Here is a 21,643-nt window from a genome sequence, read left to right as displayed (position 1 = left end):
TTCAGCGAAATACAAACTCAGTGTGGGACATAGGGTGACAGACACGAATGTCGGCTTGGCAACTAGGGAGAGCACATTCAAGACATAGCTGGGCTTAGAAGCCAGAGTCACACAGAAGGGTCCAACCGAATCACTTTTTGTACCTTCCGTGTTGTCTGAAGCATCTACAGTCTATGTAACCAACATTAGCCTCTCTCGGTACACTTACTGAGCAAGTTGACATGGAACACTGAACACCGATTATTAGTCTAAGAGCTGGTGTGTAAAAATGGATGCACAAATGAAGCTTGGATGCCTTTCCTAGATTGTTCTAAAGGAAATGTGAGTTGTATCTCTTCTTTGACATAATCAAGGCCCTCAACCAACTCCTTTCCTCACTAGATCCTTTATTCTTCAGCTCGCCAACCCACTCAATAGGTACTTTCAGCGGCAAATGCAAAGACGTACTAATCCTTCCAAAATTTATAGAAGTACAACACCACCCATGACAACATCAGCCTCGGGACAACATCAGTGCAAGGTATACACAGTACCTCGTGATATTTGCAAAAAATATGAAATGGCATGAGTAAAAAAAAAAAAGACACGCAACACACTTTCAACTATAGGCAAACAGAGAAAAATATATCTTTTAATAAAGTACTGAATGTTAACTCTTTCTTCATTTGTCTGTAAAAAATATATGTGCAAAAGTGAGTGTCTACAGATTCCCTAGAGAGCAGGCATGGCTATACATCCGAATCCTCTTTAACAAGGTTTGCAGTATCCTTGAAGGTGTCTTCTGTTGCGCTGTAGCCTGGGGTCGATTGCCTTTTTGAAGCTTTAGCTGGGAGAGAAGGTGATGGAGGGGGGGCCACAGTCACACCTTCCTGCTGCTCACTGTCCATCTACAACCACAACAAGACATGAGTTAGTCACTTACATCCCCAGCGTGGCCAGAACCTTTGCCAGTTTGTCCCGAATAATCTCAATGCGCGCCAAAGCGGTGAGTGTCTGGGCTTAGAACAGAACAGGGATTAAAAGTTACCTCTGCGTAGATTGGATTTTCAAAATTCGTGGTCTGTTTGGGTTTTCGTTTGAAGATGCTCCATTTTGCACCCTGAATGAAAAGAGGAGATGGAAGGAGATGAAGTTTTCTATTTTGTCTTCTTTGTGGGTGTCTTTTCCTAGGTTTTTAAATTCTTATTGAAAAATAAAGTAACTTAGGGATGTTGCTTAAGTAGCATATTGTTCAATTCCTCTTCTGGTTCCTGGACAGTAGTAACTAAGACTCTCTCGGCTATTTTAACGTAACAATTTCAAAATCTTTTCTTAGTGTGAATGTGTGGTGTGTGGATCTGGACCCATGTCATCTAGAAGATTTGCCGTGCCACTAGTCGGGTACAGAGCATAGACACACAGGTTTCTAGAGCAGCTGAGAAGCTCAAGAAAAGCTCTCTGATTTCCAAAATTGTCTTGGCCAGAACACCCACTCTCGCTTCATCACAAACATCATCGCCATCATCGTTGTCACTGTCACCATCATCGTTGTCATCACAACTGACAAACTGACACTTACTGAGTGTCAGGACCTGGTTGAAGAATTTTATGAGGTTCTAATTTTATCTCAAAAATCCCTTGAGCCGGGCGGTGGTGGCACTCGGGAGGCAGAGGCAGGCGGATCTCCTTGAGTTCGAGACCAGCCTGGTCTACAAGAGCTAGTTCTAGGACAGGCTCCAAAGCCAGAGAAACCCTGTCTCGAAAAACCACACACAAAAAAAAATCCCTTGATGCAGGGTTTTCTGTTCCCCCTGTATGACACATATTAAGCCATATTAAGAGAGGTCTGCGTATTGAATGACCCAAAGACACCTCGTCCTCACAAACACACACACACACTTCAGTAGGTTGCCCCCACCCTACTGAAAAGGTGGTTGTAGTACCGGCCACCTCTTTGGCAGGCCCCCACCACAGGCGGCTCAGGTAACCCCTATGTTTTCAAGATGGCTGTGAAATATGGTGCCTGTAGCCCATGACTATGGAAGAGAGGCAAGACCGTTCACCCAACCCACACAACTATTCTGTATGTCACCAACAAGGGAAGATGGAGACATACACAGAGGTCAGAGCCCTTTATTTGGAAAGGTGAAGTTAAGTGATGCCAACAGTCATTGTCTCAGGCTGCAATAACTCCTTGGAACTGAATAAGGCTAAGGAGAGGAATGTGGTGGTTCTCATTCCCCAACATCTTTGGGAGATCCCATGCAGGTCAATGCAACTTGTGGGAAACAACAGGACTGAGTAATAGGGTCCGAGTATTTTCTGCATATTTACGTGGAAAGCTAAACTTGCAAGACTCCTTTAGACATTAATATCCTCAGTGGGCTAACTAAGGGCTTCTGCTGTCTACAGCCAAGTGACTATTTAGTGTCCCAGGGGTCACAGATACGGGATCCCTGGACCTGCGGGGGGGGGGGCAGGGATGTAGATAACAGAACTTGGAGGATCTCCTCTCAGCTTGCACTGAGGTGAAGTGCAAGAACCAATGGGCTGCAAATATGGACAGCTGTGCTGGAATTGGTGATGCTTGGCTCTCATTCTCAACAATCCCTCCATGTCCATCTGTTTCTGGGGCCTAGGGCAACTGGGCAATGGAGCAGCTTCTTGCTGCCTTACCCCTCTAAGGAGCTACTTCTGACTAAAGAATATTACTAGGACTTGGACTAGGAAGAAAACATTAAGAATAAAAAGTAAGTCTAGCACTGCCTTGGGGAACGAGACTGGGACTGAACATTTGACATTATTCTTGGGACCGTAGAAAACAAATTGTCAATGCCCTTTTCAATGTCCCTGGGAAATAGTAAAGTAAAGTAAAACTTCCTTTCTACGGTGTGTGTTTGGGGGTGTGTGACTTTTCTTTTCTTTTCTTTTTTTAAATATTTATTTATTTATTTACAATATTCTGTCTGTGTGCATGTCTGCAGGCCAGAAGAGGGCACCAGACTTCATTCCAGATGGTTGTGAGCCACCATGTGGTTGCTGGGAATTGAACTCAGGACCTTTGGAAGAGTAGGCAATGCTCTTAACCACTGAGCCATCTCTCCAGCCCCGGTGTGTTCTGAGTCACACTGAATTAGAGAAGACGCTCCTGAGCGAGGAGTCCTACACAGTGTTTTGCATCCGGAAGCACTGTCACTTCGAGTTTGCCCCAGTGAGAGGCATTGGTAAGGACACCAATAGTTTGCAGAGGTAAAACAGGTGTTCAGAACCAAGCACGTAGACCTGGGATAACCACATGTGTGTTCGCTAAAGTTAGTAGTTATTCAAAAGCACTTGTTCAATTATACCCCAAATATTCTACGAAAAGGTATAACATATATGCTAAAGAAAATTCATCAGGAGGTGGTCTCCCTCCATCCCCTGGCCCTTTTAGTCTCCAGCACTAAATAGTTTCCCTGGCACACTAAAGGCAATAATGTTTGTGGGATAATTGGCTGTACAATTAGGTGCCATCTATCTAGACTCAGAGGAAAAGGGGATAAGTAGTGCCACCTGGTGGTAGACATTGGTAATAGTAAGGCTCGAAGCGCAAGGGCTGTGTGAGTTTCTCAGATTTGATGTCCTTTTTCTGAAGATAAACTAGACCTGGATTCTGTTTTCCATTCTTTGTACATGGTCTCACACGGATTGATATTAAGTTTCAAAGTCCTTTGCAAATTTCTCTTCACATCGTTACCTGACTTTCATCGGCACCCGGGGAGGCTGGCTTCGGCTCTGGAACGATCTCCGAAGGATCTATGGGACTTCCATAATTCTGGTTTTCCACATTTTCTGATACAGTCACCTGCGAGCCTATTGATGGCCCCTATGCAGTTTTGAAAGAACAAATGAATAAATTAATCTTGAATTCTGTTTGCCGCCTTGTTCTTCACACACACACACACACACACACACACACACACACATCTGGATACCACAGATGAGTGACCCTGGCAGCTGTAAATACCACCACCACTTGCCCCAGGTGAGAACAATAGCCACGAAGTCACCCTGGCAGGCAAGCACAGTCCTCACTATCACGGTCTCTCATCCTTAGGCCCTTCGTTCCCACTGCTGACCATAAACGATAATGGTTAGAGGCCCTGCACAACATTCTGCAACATGGAAAGATTCAGCGGCAAGACGGCTGAGAGCAGATCATGTGACGTCTCACCTGAGCTGCTGAGACCACTTTGGACGTATTGTCCTTGGCTGCATATGTTGGGTTTTCAAATACCACAGGCTGCTTCCCCACCTCCATGATGAAGTGCTCATTCTGGTGGGGAGAAGAGGGAGAGGCGTCACACCCACCGATCTGCTTCAGACAGAAAGGTGTCTCCCTCATACTTGACTGCACACCACACTTTCACAAGGTCACCCAACACATGCCGTCTTAGAGAGAGTGGGGGGAGAACACAGCAGCGAGACCCACGGCTTCTAGGTAGCAAACAATTATTCCAACTGATAAAAATGAACTAAGCCATCTGCCCCAGGAAGCACAAATGCTCTTCCCATGGCTGGATTCTCTATGGCCCTTTAATGTATGCAACTCGCTGTGGTGGGGACAGTGGAGAAAAGGGTGTTGGTATTGTTCTCTCTGGCCAGAAGATTGGAGGTGGAGGCAGAGCACTAGAAGAAGGCCCCTCTGCTGGGCTAATGCTGTGCTAGGTTCATCACCGAGAGTGCGACCTGTAGGCACGTTGCTAATCTACACACGGGACCAGAAAGACTAGAAAAGGTCAACCCTTGCCTACAAATGAATACTTAAAAGATGATGGGGGCCGGGCGGTGGTGGCGCACGCCTTTAATCCCAGCACTCGGGAGGCAGAGGCAGGCGGATCTCTGTGAGTTCGAGACCAGCCTGGTCTACAAGAGCTAGTTCCAAAACAGGCTCCAAAACCACAGAGAAACCCTGTCTCGAAAAACCACAAAAAAAAAAAAAAAAAAAAAAAGATGATGGGGTCAGTTTCCACCAACTCTATGGGATACAGAGGACACACTGTGTTCTTCGTTTTAATATCCCCAGGATTAGTTTTTTCCTTGCAAGAAGGGTTTCTTCCATCAGTTAGTGTAAAGGGAAACCTCAACTAATCCCGTGAGAGCCCCCACTCACCATTGCCATGGATCTATCAATAATTGTCTCCGGGCCAAAAGGGGACACGCCGATGTCCATGTTAACATCAGTCCCCGATCTGAAGGTCACCCCATTTCCATTTTCAGAGGGTTTGGCGAGGCTGCTTAAGCTGGAATGAACCAAAACAATGAAAACAATGTGTTGCGTTGTTACGATTAATTTTTAATCTTTGTAATGATTACCTCCCTTTCATAGTACTGAATCTTAAATGTGCAGTTCTCTCTCCTCGAGGCACATGTCAAACACAGTAGCAAGCCTCCCCCCCCCACGTCTACATGAACACATGAAGGCACGTTCTCAAATCTAAAATCCGAGTAGGAACTAGAAGGGGTCCCTTGCAGAAAGCCAACCCAACACAGACACTGACCTTGGCAGCTTGGGCAGAGTAGGTAAAAGGGAACCAGTTTTTCTATAGTGTAAAAATCCAACGAGTACCAGAGCTCCAATGATGATGATCATCAGGAATGTCAACAGCAAAGCCATTGCTGCACAGGGGGCAGAAACAGAGAGCCAAGGTCACCACCGTGACAAGGAAGGGCTAGAGAAGCTAGACTGGGTGGAACTATTGGAAGCTGGGACTATTGCAGGTCACTCATATTCCTGACACTTACTTGTCCCGGGAGGGATGCCACTTGAGAGCCCAACTTCACAGTGTTCCCCATTGTAGCCGCTAGAACACCTGCAAGCCAACAAAAGGAGATTCGGTTACCTTTCTTAGGTCTGGCTGCATGCACAGAGGCGGAGAGGGCTCTGATCCAGTGAAATGCATGAGGGACAGGCAAGGCAGCCAGCCTGTACCACATCTGCTTCTCCTGCCGACCTAAGAGCACGGGTGTATCTGGCGGGGTAGCACCTGTAGTGGTGATGAGCCTCGTGAAATAAGCCTGTGGGCATCTACTCTGCTCCATAGAGACAAAGGCTGGACAGGTGGCAGCGGTCTGTCCTCCAACAGCTGTGATGAAGGTTTCCAACAGGCATCCATCTCTCCTATCCTATCAGTTGCTCTCACGCGCTCCTAAGCCACCATACCGGGTGATGGTGGGAGGTGGCATGGGAGACCCGCTACTACCCTTTAACTCCTTATCCTTCCACATGACTGGCAGTCCCCCAGCAATGCAGCATCCCTGAGAGATGCACAAGAGCATTGGAGCCAGATCCTGAGCTGAGAGGGCTCAAGCTAGACATGGTTTGGGAAGCGCTGCAGACTCCCCCAAAGGAGGACAAGCTGGTTAGACATGGAAAACAGTGAACTGGGCAAGCATCTTGCACCTGGTTTCCCAGCTATACAAAGAGCTTGGGTTCGCTAGAGGAGCCAAGGCCTACAGCTGGGACCTCAAGAGTCAGACTTACTTGCATTTGGGGAGGTCATTCTCATCAAAATAGCAACTTCCTCCGTGCATGCACCTGCATGGGGGAGGCATGGTGATGGGAAGTTCGCTGGCTGCAGAAAGGAAAAGCCATGCATGGGTTAGTCAGCCACACGCAGCAGAGCACTGCACCATGCAGAACCTGTCCAGGACGGAGGCGGGAGTTTGGGGGGGGGGTGGAGTCAGGCCAACTGAGTCTCCCCAAATCAGGCTATCGCCTGCTCCCTACAGCAAAGGAAACTTCCTAAACAGTGATGAGCCCCTGGGGAGTGGGAGGACCTTCAGAGTACTTTCCTAGCTCTAAGCAGAGAGAGATGTTAAACCCAGAGCATGTGTGTGTCCCCTGAAATCCCCCAGATTCTCTTCTGGGAACCATTAACACAAGAGTTTATTAGACATCGCTGGAAACTGCAGCCCAGGACTCCAGAGCATCGGCAGAGAATCAAGGAAGAGGCAGACACACAGACATAGACGCACAAGCACCCAAAGGACAGCTTTCGTGAGATCTCTTTATAAGGACCCCGGCACTGGATTACTGCTCAGGTTCCCCCAGAATACTCCCACTTGAGGAGTCTGCCTACCCTCTGGGCTCTGAGGGTCTCTTCTCAAAGTCCCCTTATCAGAGAGGCCAGCCAAGCCAATCCCGCCACCCCTGTGCTCCCACTGTCCCTGTCCACTTTTCCATTCTACTCTGACCACCTATTCTTCTACACCATCATAGGTTTGTGGGGTTTTTTCCTCCCACTAGCATGTACATCTCTGATACTTTCATTCATACCTAGTATTTTATAGGCATTCAGTAAATACCACTGAACTAACTGGTAAGTTCATTAGCAATATACCACAAGCAGGCCCTGTATATTACCGTTAACGGGCTTACTTTGGATAAGGTTCTTTTAAATGAGAATCTTATAGAGTGTTTGTGTTTCTATCACATGGTTGTCTGTGTGCCACATGGTTATGGTGCCCTCAGAGGCCAGAAGATGTGACCAGATCCCCTGGGACTGTTGTCACAGGCCGTTGTGAGTTATCATGTGGGTGCTGGGAATTGAACTTGGATCCTCTGAATGAGCAGCCAGTACCACTAGCCCTCTCTCCAGCCTCAAAATAGCAGAATGTTATCCCAAGTCTCCCCCCCCCCCAACCACTGGAGAGAGCACACGGGGCAGGAGAGGAGATCAGAATCAAAGGACCTTTCCTCCCTGAGCACTTCTCCAAATGAGGGCGGTCCTTGCTTGAGTGCTTGCTCCCCCTAGTGGTAGAAACTTTTTTGCCTCTTCATTTCCCCACCAGCTTCATCCAGGAAGCGCCACCCTCAACCCCACCAACCCCCAACCTGGGATGTTAGCCACAAAATAGACTGCTTAGGACACAGAGGATCTAGGTTAGGGATGGAAGACATCACCATGACTTATTAACTATTTAGATGAGCCACTGAAAAATGGGTCTTGCCAAGAAAGCCATCAATGGCACTGAGAACCAAACCACCCCTGCCTTAACCTGGACTTGGTTTCTCAGTAACACAGCCAGCTTCCAAAACAAAGACCTTTGATAGTTAAAATTCCCAAATGGGCACGTGAGAAAAGCAGGAGGATCCCCCAGCCCCCGCTCCTCATACCCTCCCAACACTGCTCCAGGCTAGCTCCTACACCCTCAGGAAATGCTTCTCTACCTTGAGCAAATTCTGGGACAAAGGGAGAAGGAAGAAAGAGCCTTACCAAAAAGCCGCTCTTCAAAAATGTCTTTCTAACATAAATGGCCACATGGCTGCGCCCCCCCGACCCTCCCCACACACACACAGAGTCTCGCCCACTCTTCTGTTTCCCTTATCCCCCTTCCCAGCTACTCCTATTTGAATCTGCCAAGGTAGTAAATATAGGATCCTTGGGGCTACTGAAGGCCCCGCAGCTTTCCAGGCAGTGAGTATCCTCACCTGCATCACAAGCCACAGCGCTGCCACTTAAGAAGCCGGAGCCTTGGGGGCAGGCGCAGGTGTAGCCTCCTGGTCTCAGCAGGCAGAGGTGGCTACAGACCTGCTTGCAAGGGTTGGACACTGGAAAATAGATGAGAACATAGTTAGGTCCTGACGGGAGACAGAGTACCCCAACATTGTATGCCTAGTAACTGGTGTGGCTCTGGCTGGCACTGGCAAAGCCCAAACAGCATCCCAATTATTTCTCCATTGCATATTACCTGGATCCCTACTCACTGGCACTACGATCTGTGCCACCCCATTGAAGTGGCACAATCCTCCCATCTGATTTCTTTGCTATCCAGTCTCTATCATGGCCACTCATCTCTGCTGTTGGAAGGGGGAAATCTTCTTGGTTCAGACCTAAACTTAACATTTATTGGGGCTAAGCAATTTTAAATGGCTCAAAAGACCAATGGGTTCCAAGTCTTATAGCAAGATTTGTCATTACTCAAATCTACCCAAAGGCCACCCTGCTTTCTACAAAACTTGCTGAAAGAATTTTATTGTGGGCTTCAGTTTCCTCATTTAAAAAACAAAGGGGAACCAGCTGATTTGACAGAATGAGCTGGGAGCCACTCAAAATGTTGGGATGGAGCCCAACTAGTACCATTTCAAAACTCTACGTAATTCTAGAATTATCGGAAATGTGAAGGATCTAAGGGTTAAATTAGATTCATGTTTCCTAGATCTGTTCTCAGACTAACACTCTGTGATCTTCATTCTCCACCATCCAAAATACAATCACAGTCAAGAATAACTATAAAATACATTTCCCTGAACCACCAAAACCTGTAAGACTGAGAACACCCACACATGGGGTACAATGAGCCACGTAAACAGACAGTTAAACAGTCTGAAACATGCTGAAATTTGAAGGGTCTTAGTCCAGAGTGAATGCCAATCTAGCACATTTGGGATGAAGTAGAAATCCTAAGCTTTTATCAAGTCAACATTTCTCCAACTGGCACCCAGAGCTTCAGCTGACTGAAAAAGCCAGGTCACCAGGTCACTTAAGACACAGACTATTATATTGAGTGTTCAGGTGACAAGCTGAGAAAAGCCTATCGCCATAAGCCACTCAAGGAAACTAAAACACACATTCACCAATTGAATGAGACTCCCAGCTCCTGGGAGTCTCAGCTCTGAGCTGTAATTTCCTAAGGCTAACACAGGGCCTCAGAACACCAGAGAACTCTGCCCAAGATTCAGAAATACAGTTTAGATTGGAATGACTAATCCAAGCCTACAGAGTTCAGCCAGAACCAGCATACAACACTAAACCAGATGAGAAAAAAACCTGAGCTTGGGATTGGATAGACTTGAGTTTAAAGGCATCTCATTAAACGTAGAACAAGTAAAGAAGCAGCTATCAGTTTCTCTAAAGAAAGAACCTGGCACTGGATAACTTGGTAAAGGCTGATTTCTTTCCTCATTTTCTCCACATGATGCTGAGACATGTTCACTAAGAAGTGGTACAAAAATAAGAGGAGTTATCAACATTTTAAGCTAGGGTTCACAAGACTAAGTACCTAGTTTTGCTATTTTAAGAAACAGACACAACTTCTGACATTCGTGAAACAGACCCACGTGGTGATTTCTTAAAGCCAGGACTGATGTTTGCTAGATCCTAGGACGTCAAAAGTCTATCTCCCAACAAGGACTGACCGAAACATTTCTAATGGGTTTTCCCTGTTCATGATTAATGTAATTTTATTCAGCCTATAATGTTCTCTTTCTGCATTTGAAATGTGTGACATGCTCACGCATACCCACTCTCCCATCAGGACCACCATCATGCGCTAATGCTACAGCCATCCTTCCAAGACTGGGTGTCCAGTTCATCGCATCCCAAGACTGTGTATTACCTGATTGATTGTATCTCAGTTGATGGAAGACTCGAACTTGCGTGAGCCATGGGTTCACCACCAGCACCTTCGCTTTGTTTCCTTTCCCAAATTTATTCTGTCTCCACACTTCTCCCTTCTCCTTAGCTACCCAGTACAGCTGGTCTTCAAAGATGTCCAGGCTGAAAGGCCTCATTGCTGCTCAATAGTGGAAAAACAATTATTATATATTAGTGAATGAAACAATCCCCAGCACTCCTGTGACTGTTGTTGTTTAGCTTGAGGTAATAGCTAGCTAGCTGGACGGACTTCCTGGAAGGGATACATGGAGCTCTAGATAAACTGGATTATTATAAATGGTCTCACTTTAAAGCTGCTGATTTTATTCCATTTTTAAAAAGTGGGATGAACTGAGGCCCTTCCTGCTTACCAGATAAGACAATTCTGGCCAGGTAGGGGAAATATGCTATAAGCTGGATTGTTACAGCTCTGTTTTGGATTTTCGACAATAAAACAAAATACTCCTTTCCTTCTTCCTGTTTCTAGTTGGACACAAGAATACTAGCACATGGAAAATGAATGTGTCTAGACGCAGTTTGATGTAGATTAGGAAGGACACACATTTAGCATGTGGAAGACACAATCTCAGAGGGACCTAACAGAAATCTTACCTGATACTGCTGCTTAAAATTACAAAAAGGATCGTTGTTATGAATTCATTTGCATTTAATATAGCAGTTGGGAATTGATGGGAACAAATCTGAGGAATCACATCCACCGTATCCTAAGACACACTGAAAATTATTAGACAATTATGAATATGTAAACTGTGACTCATTCCCAACCTTCGTTTATGATGACTCTCCTGTCGGTCCCATCATATTTTATTGTTTCAATCACGTCCTCTTTGGAGTCGCTCCAATAGATCCGGTCATCATTCAGATAATCTATGGACAGGCCATTTGGCCAGCCAAGGTCCTGAGAAACCAGAACAGTGCGATGCTCCCCATTCATCCAGGCGGACTCGATTTTAGGCTGCTTTCCCTGGTCGGTCCAGAACATGAGCCTGTAACAGAAAATTCCCAGGTTGCAGCATTTTGTCCAGTGGTGCTTCCCTAGTACTGTGGCACAGGAAATGTCAATGGTGCAACCAACAATTTCCCTGAGAGTGAGTTACACTGTCTTTACAAAGATGACTCTTGCCTTCCAACACATGTTATACAGAAGAAGCAAAGTTCGGTGCTGAGGTCAAGTCCACATTAGGAGTTAGAACTTCGCAGGGAAGCACATCACTACTAGGGGCCATGATTTCACATGTGGAAAAGGAATAAAAGTAATAACAACTCATATGTTTCATATACAAACATAGGACACACTGGTCCTGCCCAAATAGCAAAAGTATCTACTCAAAATAAGGAAGAATTTAGGTGTCACTACACAAATGCCAAATGTCTACTTAAATGTCAAAAATCAAGAAGACCAAACTAGTACTTGTGTTGTGGTCAACTGCCATTTGAAGTATTTCTATAAATAATGCCATGTATATGCATGAACATGTCTTTTATGTATTTTTCATACATAAAGTTTTTATGGCCAGTGTAATATAACCAAATTGTTATCTGAATTTCAATCAGCAAGATACCTTTTAATGCATGCCAATGAAAGGGAGTCAGATGAAATGAAAGCAGACAGCCTCTCACATATACCCCAAAGTGGAATTTCACCAATAGAAACTGTGTGTGGGCTAAAGCATCCCTTCAAACGCTTACCCTAGCCTAGGATTCACAACGATGGCAGCTGGCTGATCCAGATCAGTAGTAATCAGCCACTTCCGGTACCTTCCATCAAGCATGGCCACCTCAATCCGCTGGCTCTTGGCATCTGTCCAGTAGATATGCCTGAATGGAGAGGGGCAGAGTTAAACAACAGAAAAGCCTGGACCAATCACTGAAGAGAAATGTGGACACGAGAAAACTGGGTTTATAAGTTCTGGCTAGTGCAGAAATACTCAGATGCCTGGAAGTTACTCTGTGCTTACAGTGGATACAGCAGATCACAAGCCTCCATGGGCAGATTAAGGCATGTGATTTAATTCTTACTGCCCAGGAGTCTGTGTCCCTTTGGCAAAGAGCCCAACTGTAATCAAGAAGAATTGAGCACCAGCCCCAAAGAGGAATGGAAAGAACATTTCAAATTAACAAACTCAGTACAGCTAGCCTGCCCTCTTTCCATGTCTAAGGCTGCAAGTTTTTCCTACTAAGCAGAGAGAAGGCCTGTAGTTTAATTCCCTCATTCTCTGAGGCTCTATAGCTTTGGTACCAGTTGGTACTAGCTAGCTTTGATACTAAAAACTGCCTTGTTTCTTTTTCCAAATAATTACCAGTGGGAGATATCTTTAATTCTCTTTGAGAATTCTACCACTGAATTAGTCAATGCTGACAAACTCAAAGTTAGTCTTGACCTGGGTGCTTTTCCGGAACCCTTCTGTAGCACACACTGAATATAGAAAAGGACAATGTTTGTATTGCACTCAGAGGTAATTGTATTGCACGCAGGGGTGATTGCTGTGGCCAGAGCAGGCCCAGGCACAGTAACAGCTGTGCTTGTGACTGAGTTCATGCACCTTGGTGAACTTAAACCAGCACTCCCCCGTGAAAAAGAAACAGGCCCGAAATATGGGGGACATATTACCTTCCAACCCAGTCCACGGCTAATCCATCTGGCTGCATTAAGTATTTCAGGCCCAGGTCAACTTCACGAATGGGATTATTGCTACCAGATTCAAAGTCAGGAATGTAGGCTCGTTTGATGGCGCCAAATTCAGAGCCCTGGCCCAGCACAGTGTAATAGAGAACACCTAGAGAAGAAAGCACAGCGAGAGAGGGTCTTGGAGTGGAGTCATTTACTGATCTCTCTGCCTCATTTCCATCTTAATTCCCTTACATCAAACCGCAATAAACACATTATACCTGTGTTACTAACAAGAAAGGCTCGGCTTATCTCTTGGCGATATTTTCTTAATAATCTCTATTGGAAGATAAGTTTAGCTAAGGGGCTAGTTTTCAAAACAGATTATATAGAAATCACACTCCTTTCACAAAGGTGAAAGCCCTGTATGACAGCATACAAAAGGTGTTTTATACTCAGTCTCAACCAAAAGGCTGAGAAGTTATTTAACAGGTATTTATGTGACCTGCTTATACAGATGGCTTTTTCCTCTCTCCAAGACGAGATCCTGCTATGTAGTGGTTCATGGTAGGTTCTTTGACTTGCAATTCTCCTGCCTCCCACCTCTAAGCACTGAGGTTAATCTAATTATACACAGATTAAGACTGAGTCTTAGAGCATATTGGCTTATACCTCTTCCCTATCATTCTTGAAATAAACATATTACATTGGATAAACAAATGTGAAAAATACAAAAAATACGGTTCAATCTTCAAAGGGCACACAATCAGAGAAAATCATGTGGACAATTAGCTGCAAAAGGCATCATCTAAAAAAACCAGAAAATTCAACACAATGTGTGCAGATCTTATACTCACTGACACCCGTGCCCTCCGGGTCCCAGTCATAGTCAACGGTTTGGATATGTTCCCCCTCTTCCAGATACTCGGAGAACTTCTCAGATGAGACATTGTACTTCCGGATTCGAACGTTCTCGGGCAGGAGCAGCAGAGGAGGGTTACCTGTAAGCAAAAAAGGGCTGCTTTGTCTAACCGATTCCACTTGAAGTCAAGGAGGTATCAACACACTGTAGGTATTTCTTTGCGGGGCAGGGAGAAAAGGGAGGAAAAGAGGTAGTAGAGGGAAAAGTTAGTTTTAGAGAAATCTAACCATCAAAGCTGACTGCTCTGCCAGTCAAAATCCTCAGGCACAACTCTTTCCTTTCTTTACTATTTATTTATTTATTTTGCCACCAGAGGCAGTTTAGACAAGATCGAGACCACTACAGAGAGTTCTCATTTTTACTGCAAGACTTTCCCTCACCCACTGAAAGGACTGTAGACAGAATATCTCACAGAATAAATACGGTATTCACAACCCTCACTCTTGACTGACAGGTTTTGTGATTGTCTTAACAGGTAATCATTCCCCATAGCCCAATTTAACTGCCAGCTAATGAGAAACAAGCCAGCTTGTTCTTGAGTTTGCAGGGTTTTTTCCTAAAGCCTAAAGTAGCTCTTTCAACGGTGACTCATCCCAAAATACTTCTCCGGAATTTTAAGATTTTAATTTACTTGCAAAATGTCAATCAAATGTGATTTAAGTGACTTTTAAAAGTTCACTTATTATATATTTCCTCAGACTTGACATTATGTTTCATATGAATATTCTAATTTAGTTCAGCTATCCCCTTAGTTAAAAGATTTAAAAATTTTTAAATTTGCTACTTAATTGCGGGACCGGCCAGCTGTTCAAATGCCTTCACTCTAGGTTCTATTTGTTCTCACCCTGGAGGACAGAATACTAATCAAATGTACACCTCGAGCACTCGCCTTACACCGTGTATTGGTGTAGAGGTTTTGGCCACTTTAACTTGCTATTTTCTCAGTAGGTTTCTTAAATTCTAGCACCAATTTCAAATCCTAAATAAGACTATATACTCCTTAACTGGGAAAGGTTGATTTAGGCCAGATCTCTGCAATTTGGAACATAATGCTTCTGGACTTATATTCTTTCTCTTTTTGACATTTCCATTTAGTATTTATGGTGTCCTTTCTTTAACTAGGTTCTTAGATATAAGCATTAACCTAAAACCAACAATGTTCTGAATGTACCTGCCTTGCTCTTTGTGACCAGCAGTTCATGAACTATACCAAAGAAATATGTCAGTGTCCCGGATTGGTTCACCTCAGGTTTTGTGGCTTCAAATCTTCAGTCACACTGGACTGGGTACTACCATATCATCAATTTGTTATATTTTGCTACAATCTCCTGTTATTTGTGTCTCCTATTTTAGAAATTTTTATCCAGGTATAGAAGAGGCTAAATTCAGAATAATAACTAAAATCTGTCTTTTAATTAATTGTACACTTTCGTTAGAGGGCAATAGTTTAGAGTCTAAAGCTAACAGAAGAAGAGAGAGAAAGTGGAAGTTCATTTCCTGCTACATCATACTCTTCAGGATTTCTGTCCCTCGGAAGTGAACCCGTCATACCGTCAGCGGCACACCGCTCTCCATAATGGCTACTCATAGACTTGAAGCCATCCACACAGAAACATTCATAACTTCCTTTGCTATTTCGGCAGCTCTGGGGGCAGATGCCAAATTCCTCACATTCATTGATGTCTGCAGGCAAAGAAGAAGAAAGTGTGCAACATGGATTCCGACCCAGTCAGAACTGGAGTTCACAAGCCAAGTGGACTAAGAGTGCGTGTGAAAACAAGCAATGAAACCAAAATAAGTTGATGACATAGTTCACAATAAAAAAAATCCACAGTAAACTACTATTGACCCTAAAGACCCTATGCCGCTCAACAATGGACAGAGGATTATTTTAACTAACGCAGCATAACTTCATACAATGGTAAGGCAAATGTTTCCTTGCCAAAAGCATCTATATGGCTGGTATTTGGCATTGCTTCTGTTCTGATAAATAAACAGCTACAGGAAGACTCATTCATTTGGTATAACAACTGAGCTGTATCCAGTACACAGGATGCCCTAGATTCAATCTCTGGTTTGAATGAGACACAGTATTTTACACGACGAAAGACCCCTGACATCATATTCTTCTCTGACAACCTTGATGAGCTACCTACTGAGCCCATGTCACAGAACCCGATGATATCTAAGTAGGTGTGTGACAACCACGTGGGTTGTGACTTGGGATGAAATGCTGTGATTTCTGGTGCTTTTACTTCGTGGACTGGTATAACGGACAGCCGTCACCATCAAGACCTTCATTATTTGGCACTGAGGAAACCACATTAAGGAACTTAGACAGTGGTTTAGTAATAAGGCAATAAACGGAGACCATAAAAATGTAAATTTCTCTAAACAACAACAGAAGGAAAATATTCTACCTTGGCAGGAATTTCTGTCCAGAGTACTAGATTTGAACCCAGGTCTACAGGAGCAGATAAATCCTCCGTTGCTTAACTGGGTACAGTTCTGTTCACAGATGTTTTCAGCACATGTTCTGTTTGCTCCTAGATCTTAAAACAGAATCATAAGTCAGATCAGCCACAATCACACAGACATATAGCCAACTATACACAACCTCCAGATGACCCATTTCCAGAGGTCCTGAAGCAGAGTGGATCTAGGTTCTGTAAATGGTCTGGATGTCATCTACACAAATGTGTAATGGTCCTTAAGGCCATTTCCCATCATAGCTGTAGCAGTACCAGGCTCGGCCTCAGAACATCCAACCAACTCCATCAAATGTTCTTGCTCATTCATCTTATGTAAGCAGGTAGATGGGTGTTAGGTAGATCACACACACACACACACACACACACACACACACACTCATGCATGCACACAGATGCAGGCTAGAAAATGGTTTGAGTATAATTATTCCAATTATTGACTGGTTAATTGGAAGAATGTTTATCAGGATGTGGTATAATACACAGTCGTGTTACACAATTTTCATGCACAAAACGCTTATGATAAAGACTGAATCTAAGCTTTTAATAACCATATCCAGGTTTCCTTTCTGTTTTTTTAAGGCAGTTAAGTGTGTTGGAAATTTGCTTAGTTCATATGTAGAGCCTTAAAGAGCATATAAGAGAAACTTATAAGAGAAATTTTATTATTATTATAAAATTTCTTTTATATAAGTAATAATGATAATAAAATAATTTTATAATATATGTGGATCTTAAACTACTTTAACAATACTCCTGCTTGACTGCCATTATAGCTGAGTTTTTTTTAACAGATTCTTTTTTTTATTATGTATACAATATTCTATCTGTGTGTATGCCTGAAGGCCAGAAGAGGGCACCAGACTCCATTACAAATGGTTGTGAGCCACCATGTGGTTGCTGGGACTTGAACTCAGGACCTTTGGAAGATCAGGCAATGAATGTTCTTAACCTCTGAGCTAAAGAAACAGTGGAATCTCCTGGTTCAGCTCAAAATAGATTTATTTCTGTCTTTCTAACCACATCTGAGGATCTCTTATGGCCTAGTGAAGGTTTTCATTTGTATACTTTGGATGGATTAGTAACACTGAGTAGAAGAATGAATGCCCTTCGCTGCGGATAACTACATATTCCTAAACAAATAAACCTTCCCAGCTTTCTAGCTTTTCCGAGTAGTTTCAGAGTTTTGAGTGTGTCTGAATCGTCTACTTGCCATTCATTGGTAAGATCATCGTAATTTTCTCTCTTTCTAGTGCCATAGTCTCTCTGCATTGAGATAGTCTCACGATTGTGTCACTGGGCTTTGTGGCCCTCTCTCAGCTCTAAAGCCCAGCTCTAAAAGGTCAAGAATGAAGAAAGTTCTTCCTTCACTGAATCATACTCTTTCAAAGCAAGCGACCTTAACGAGAGCAGGGCCATCGCAGGATATGGAATGAAAGATTTTCATGTAATGTCTTTTGTTTGAAGACCAGAAACATCAAAAGGAACATCTAGCCATCACCCTAATCCATGGAACAGTGGCATTAGGGCTGGACATCCAGCTCAGCGCTGGCGGTTGCCTAGCAACCAGCCTCTACAAAAAGAAGCCTATGGCTGTCTGTTTACAAGACGGTCAGTCTCACCGGTTTCCAATTTGTGAAAAAGGAATAAGAGAGCAAGTCACTCTACCTTTATGATCACAGAAATTCTATCTTTGACCTAACATCAGTTTATTTCCTTTATAATTGGATGGTGCTAGGAAAATGTTCATGTCTTTCCATGCCGGGAAATGTAGTGACTGGGTAAAGCTTGGGTGCCCCAAGCACACTCAACACTCAAGTGAGGCATGTTTCTATTGCCAAACATCATGATGCATTGTCTTAAATGTTTAAATATCACAATTGAAGCATTCTATAGAATGTGAAGGAGGGAAGAGATGGGGAGGAATAGAGACAACAAAATTGACATTTATAAATAATTCTATACCTAGCCAGACACGTGTCTTTAATCCCAGTACTCCGGAGGTGGAGGCAGGCAGATCTCTCTGAGTTACATAGTAAGCTCTAGGACAGCTAGGGCTACATAGTGAGACTCAGTCTGGAAATAAAACTTTTAAAAAAGAAAAAAGAACTCTACACTTGTATCAAATGAATAGCATATATGAATTCTATATAACTACACTTATGTGTGAAAAGAAGTTAATGCCATACCTCTTATTTCCTCTAAGTAATTCCACTTGAAAGTACACAATAGATAAACACAGGAGGCACAAGCAACAAGAGAAAGCCACAAGTCAAACTGGGAAATTGGCTAGCCTCCTGAAGCTGTATATATATATATATCAAGCTCTTCATGTCAAAACCCAAATCTGCCACCCAGCTTCATAAATTCTATTAAGAGTTTAATCAAGTAATTTCATCTTGCCAAACCCTCCATGTCCCGCTGAGGGAGTATGGGATACGTGGCAAACCAACACATGGCCATTTAGTAATTGTCAAAAAGTCTTCTGCAGGCCTCAGGGTGGGGGTGGGGTGTGGAGGGGAGACCATATCATGAATCTGAAAGCACTTGGAGCTAACATGGCCAATCTCAGACTCTCACTGGAGGCCTGAATTTCATCCCTGAAATCTATAGAAAGGAGGAGAGAACCAATAACCCCCAAATGGGGCAGACTATAGCATGTATGGGTACACATACTAACAAGAGCTAATTAACTGACTGGTTACTTAAAGATCAGACTGTGACAGAGGGAACCAGGTCACTCTCCTTGCATATATATATATATATGCATATATATATATATAGAGAGAGAGAGAGAGAGAGATCATATATAGAGAAAGCATATATACAGAGGGCATATGTAGAGAAGGCATATAGAGAGGGTATGTATATTAGATAATATATATTATTCCATATCCTATATGGAATATATATATAAGCTATGAAGGGAAATCAAAAATATATACTACTAATATGTCCTCAACAGTGTCAAATAAACCCAGCCCTTCCCTTGATTATGTTATCTCTTCCAGCCCAAAGTCTACTATAATCCTAGCACTTGGAGGCAGAGGCAGGAGAATCAGGAGTTGTAAGTGATCCTTGACTACACCTGTGTCTGAGACCGGGGGTTGAGCCATTCCAGAGTGTATTTGGTTAATTTACTATAATGAAATACAAAGCTAAATGTTGACTTACTGCAACCATTTTCGTCAGAAAGGTCACCGCAGTCATCGACGTTGTCACACACATAGTGCTGCGAAATGCAGTTTCCATTGCTGCACTTATATTCAGTTTGTGTGCAAGGTCTCTGGGTTGGTTTTCTACCTGCAGTTAAAGAACAAACTTCATTGTAACAAAATGCTTCAGCTCCTCTACTCACAAGTAAATGCACGCTTCCCTTCTTTCGCCAGGCTCCCTTGCAGCTAGACTGAGACCAAATGGCTCGTTCTAGCCAATGGTCTGTGAATTGGAAGTGGCATATGTCACAACTGGACTGAAGCAGGTAAAAGCCCCATGAGCCCTTGTGCTGTCTCATATGCTGGGGCTATAACCTTGGCAGTCAGGTAGTCAGGTGATGAGCTCCAAGCTGGAGGATTCTATGCAAGCTGTGCTGCCCTTTATACAAAGGAGAAGGAAATCTTGGTTGTGTTAAGACTTGGAGATTTGCTGGTTGCAGCAGCACCAACTACTATGACACAGACTCTCCCAGATCAGAAACTGAAAGCACTGGGCATCAGTTTAAGCATCAGGACGTCCAGGTTAGACAATGGCAAAGCAGCTGGGAAGAGGGAAGACAGACCACGTGCTTATGAGGTTTGAAAAGAGTGAGCCCAGCCTGTCCTTACAAACAAAGAAGGTCGGTGAGAAACTGTTTGGTGCCTTACTTACCATGGTCTTTTCAGCTGGGCATGGGAAGGAATATACACTCACATACCAGATTAGCAATTAGCAACTAACTGTCAGGGGTAGAGTAACCAAGTCTCATTTTGGACGGTGACTCAACCAGCATTTAGTCTTCTCTCATTGGAAGTAGCTTATTAAATGTTTAAACAAAGACTGACTTTTAAGGGGCACGTCAACATCTCACTCAGGTGAGATGGGAAGGGGGTGACAGGAGCCACATGTGTGTTCGTGTTCTCTGAGATACACTATCACAGACACAAAGCAAGCCTCCTCGGCAGGGCAGAAGGAAACCCCAGAAGAGCATCTTAAAACATCTAAGGACCCTGGTTTCTGCCTTCCCCCTTTCCCGTTTTGCTTACAGTGTTCTTCTTTCTCATCGGTCCCGTCTCCACAGTCATCCACACCGTTGCAAAGCTGGTGACCATAAATACAGCGACTGTTGTCGCACCGGAAACGATGCGGCGACTCACATGGAACATTGACTGAAAAAAAAAAAACAAAACAAAACAAAAGTAGAATAACAACCTACTCTACTCCAGGCTATCCCATAGGCTCACTTCATTCATTCATCATTCATCCATCCATCTGCTTGCTTATCTGATTAATCTCAGATACACAACACTGTTGCGGGTGCTAGGTATATCCTAGATAGAGAGAAGAGCAAGAAAGACTCAGCCTTTATTCCATGGCACTTCATTCAGGCAGGAATAGACTTTAGCTAGAGGTGGAGCCCCCTCCTAGGGAACATGTATATGAAATACAGCACAGGGAGGCGGGCCAGAAAAGAACCCCAAAGGGAAAGAGACGAATCAGGAAAGAACATGGTAGGCTTGAAACCTTTATAAAGATCTCTATGGCCAGGGCACAAATGAGGGGGACATGTGTGGGCCACGGAGCTGCTACTTGTATTATTTGCTGTGGATGGCTGGTAGAACATTAGAAAAGTATGCTAACATTTGCTTGAGTCTCTGCCACTCTGTGTGTGTGTCTCTGTGTGTGTGTGTCTGTCTGTTTGTGAGTGTGAGCGTGTGTGAGTGTGTGTACGCACATACATGCACACTCTCATGCACATGTATACTCACCTCTCCAAAATTTTATTGACTATGGCTATTTTGCCTTACAAAGAGAAGTATCTCCCTAAGGGCTTCTCTAAAATGTCAAGCCAAGAAGTTAAAAACAAAATAAGACACAGATCTGATTAGTTAAGACAACATCAGGCAGTGCTAGAAGGCCACTGTGAAAATACAGCCATTGGATCTTCTCTAGGAAAGAAGGAAACATCAATCCTGGGAATCAAATCTCTGGACCTAGGCAAGTCCATGAA

The 21,643-nt window shown here is 43.8% G+C and overlaps 1 protein-coding gene across 1 annotated transcript in view; it reads right to left on the bottom strand.

Moving 5' to 3' along the window:
• Positions 1 to 432: 432 nt before the first annotated feature.
• Positions 433 to 21,643, bottom strand: part of Lrp2 (LDL receptor related protein 2) — a 123,914-nt gene continuing 102,703 nt past the window's right edge. The window contains exons 62-79 of the mRNA XM_075984402.1: positions 20,679 to 20,801; positions 19,612 to 19,740; positions 16,369 to 16,500; positions 15,500 to 15,631; positions 13,884 to 14,027; positions 13,030 to 13,195; positions 12,108 to 12,236; positions 11,184 to 11,404; positions 10,360 to 10,536; positions 8,453 to 8,572; positions 6,503 to 6,593; positions 5,764 to 5,831; positions 5,520 to 5,637; positions 5,132 to 5,261; positions 4,193 to 4,294; positions 3,716 to 3,844; positions 1,028 to 1,099; positions 433 to 887 (exon numbers count right to left, since the gene is read on the bottom strand). Of these exons, the coding sequence (XP_075840517.1) occupies positions 729 to 887; positions 1,028 to 1,099; positions 3,716 to 3,844; positions 4,193 to 4,294; positions 5,132 to 5,261; positions 5,520 to 5,637; positions 5,764 to 5,831; positions 6,503 to 6,593; positions 8,453 to 8,572; positions 10,360 to 10,536; positions 11,184 to 11,404; positions 12,108 to 12,236; positions 13,030 to 13,195; positions 13,884 to 14,027; positions 15,500 to 15,631; positions 16,369 to 16,500; positions 19,612 to 19,740; positions 20,679 to 20,801 (2,342 nt within the window). The 3' untranslated portion in view covers positions 433 to 728. The remainder of the gene's footprint in view (positions 888 to 1,027; positions 1,100 to 3,715; positions 3,845 to 4,192; positions 4,295 to 5,131; positions 5,262 to 5,519; positions 5,638 to 5,763; positions 5,832 to 6,502; positions 6,594 to 8,452; positions 8,573 to 10,359; positions 10,537 to 11,183; positions 11,405 to 12,107; positions 12,237 to 13,029; positions 13,196 to 13,883; positions 14,028 to 15,499; positions 15,632 to 16,368; positions 16,501 to 19,611; positions 19,741 to 20,678; positions 20,802 to 21,643) is intronic.

The sequence above is a fragment of the Microtus pennsylvanicus genome, chromosome 9 (assembly GCF_037038515.1).
Source record: "Microtus pennsylvanicus isolate mMicPen1 chromosome 9, mMicPen1.hap1, whole genome shotgun sequence".
NCBI classification, from domain to species: domain Eukaryota; kingdom Metazoa; phylum Chordata; class Mammalia; order Rodentia; family Cricetidae; genus Microtus; species Microtus pennsylvanicus.
Note: the sequence above shows the minus strand (reverse complement) of the source record. Positions and strands in the feature narration are given on the sequence as shown.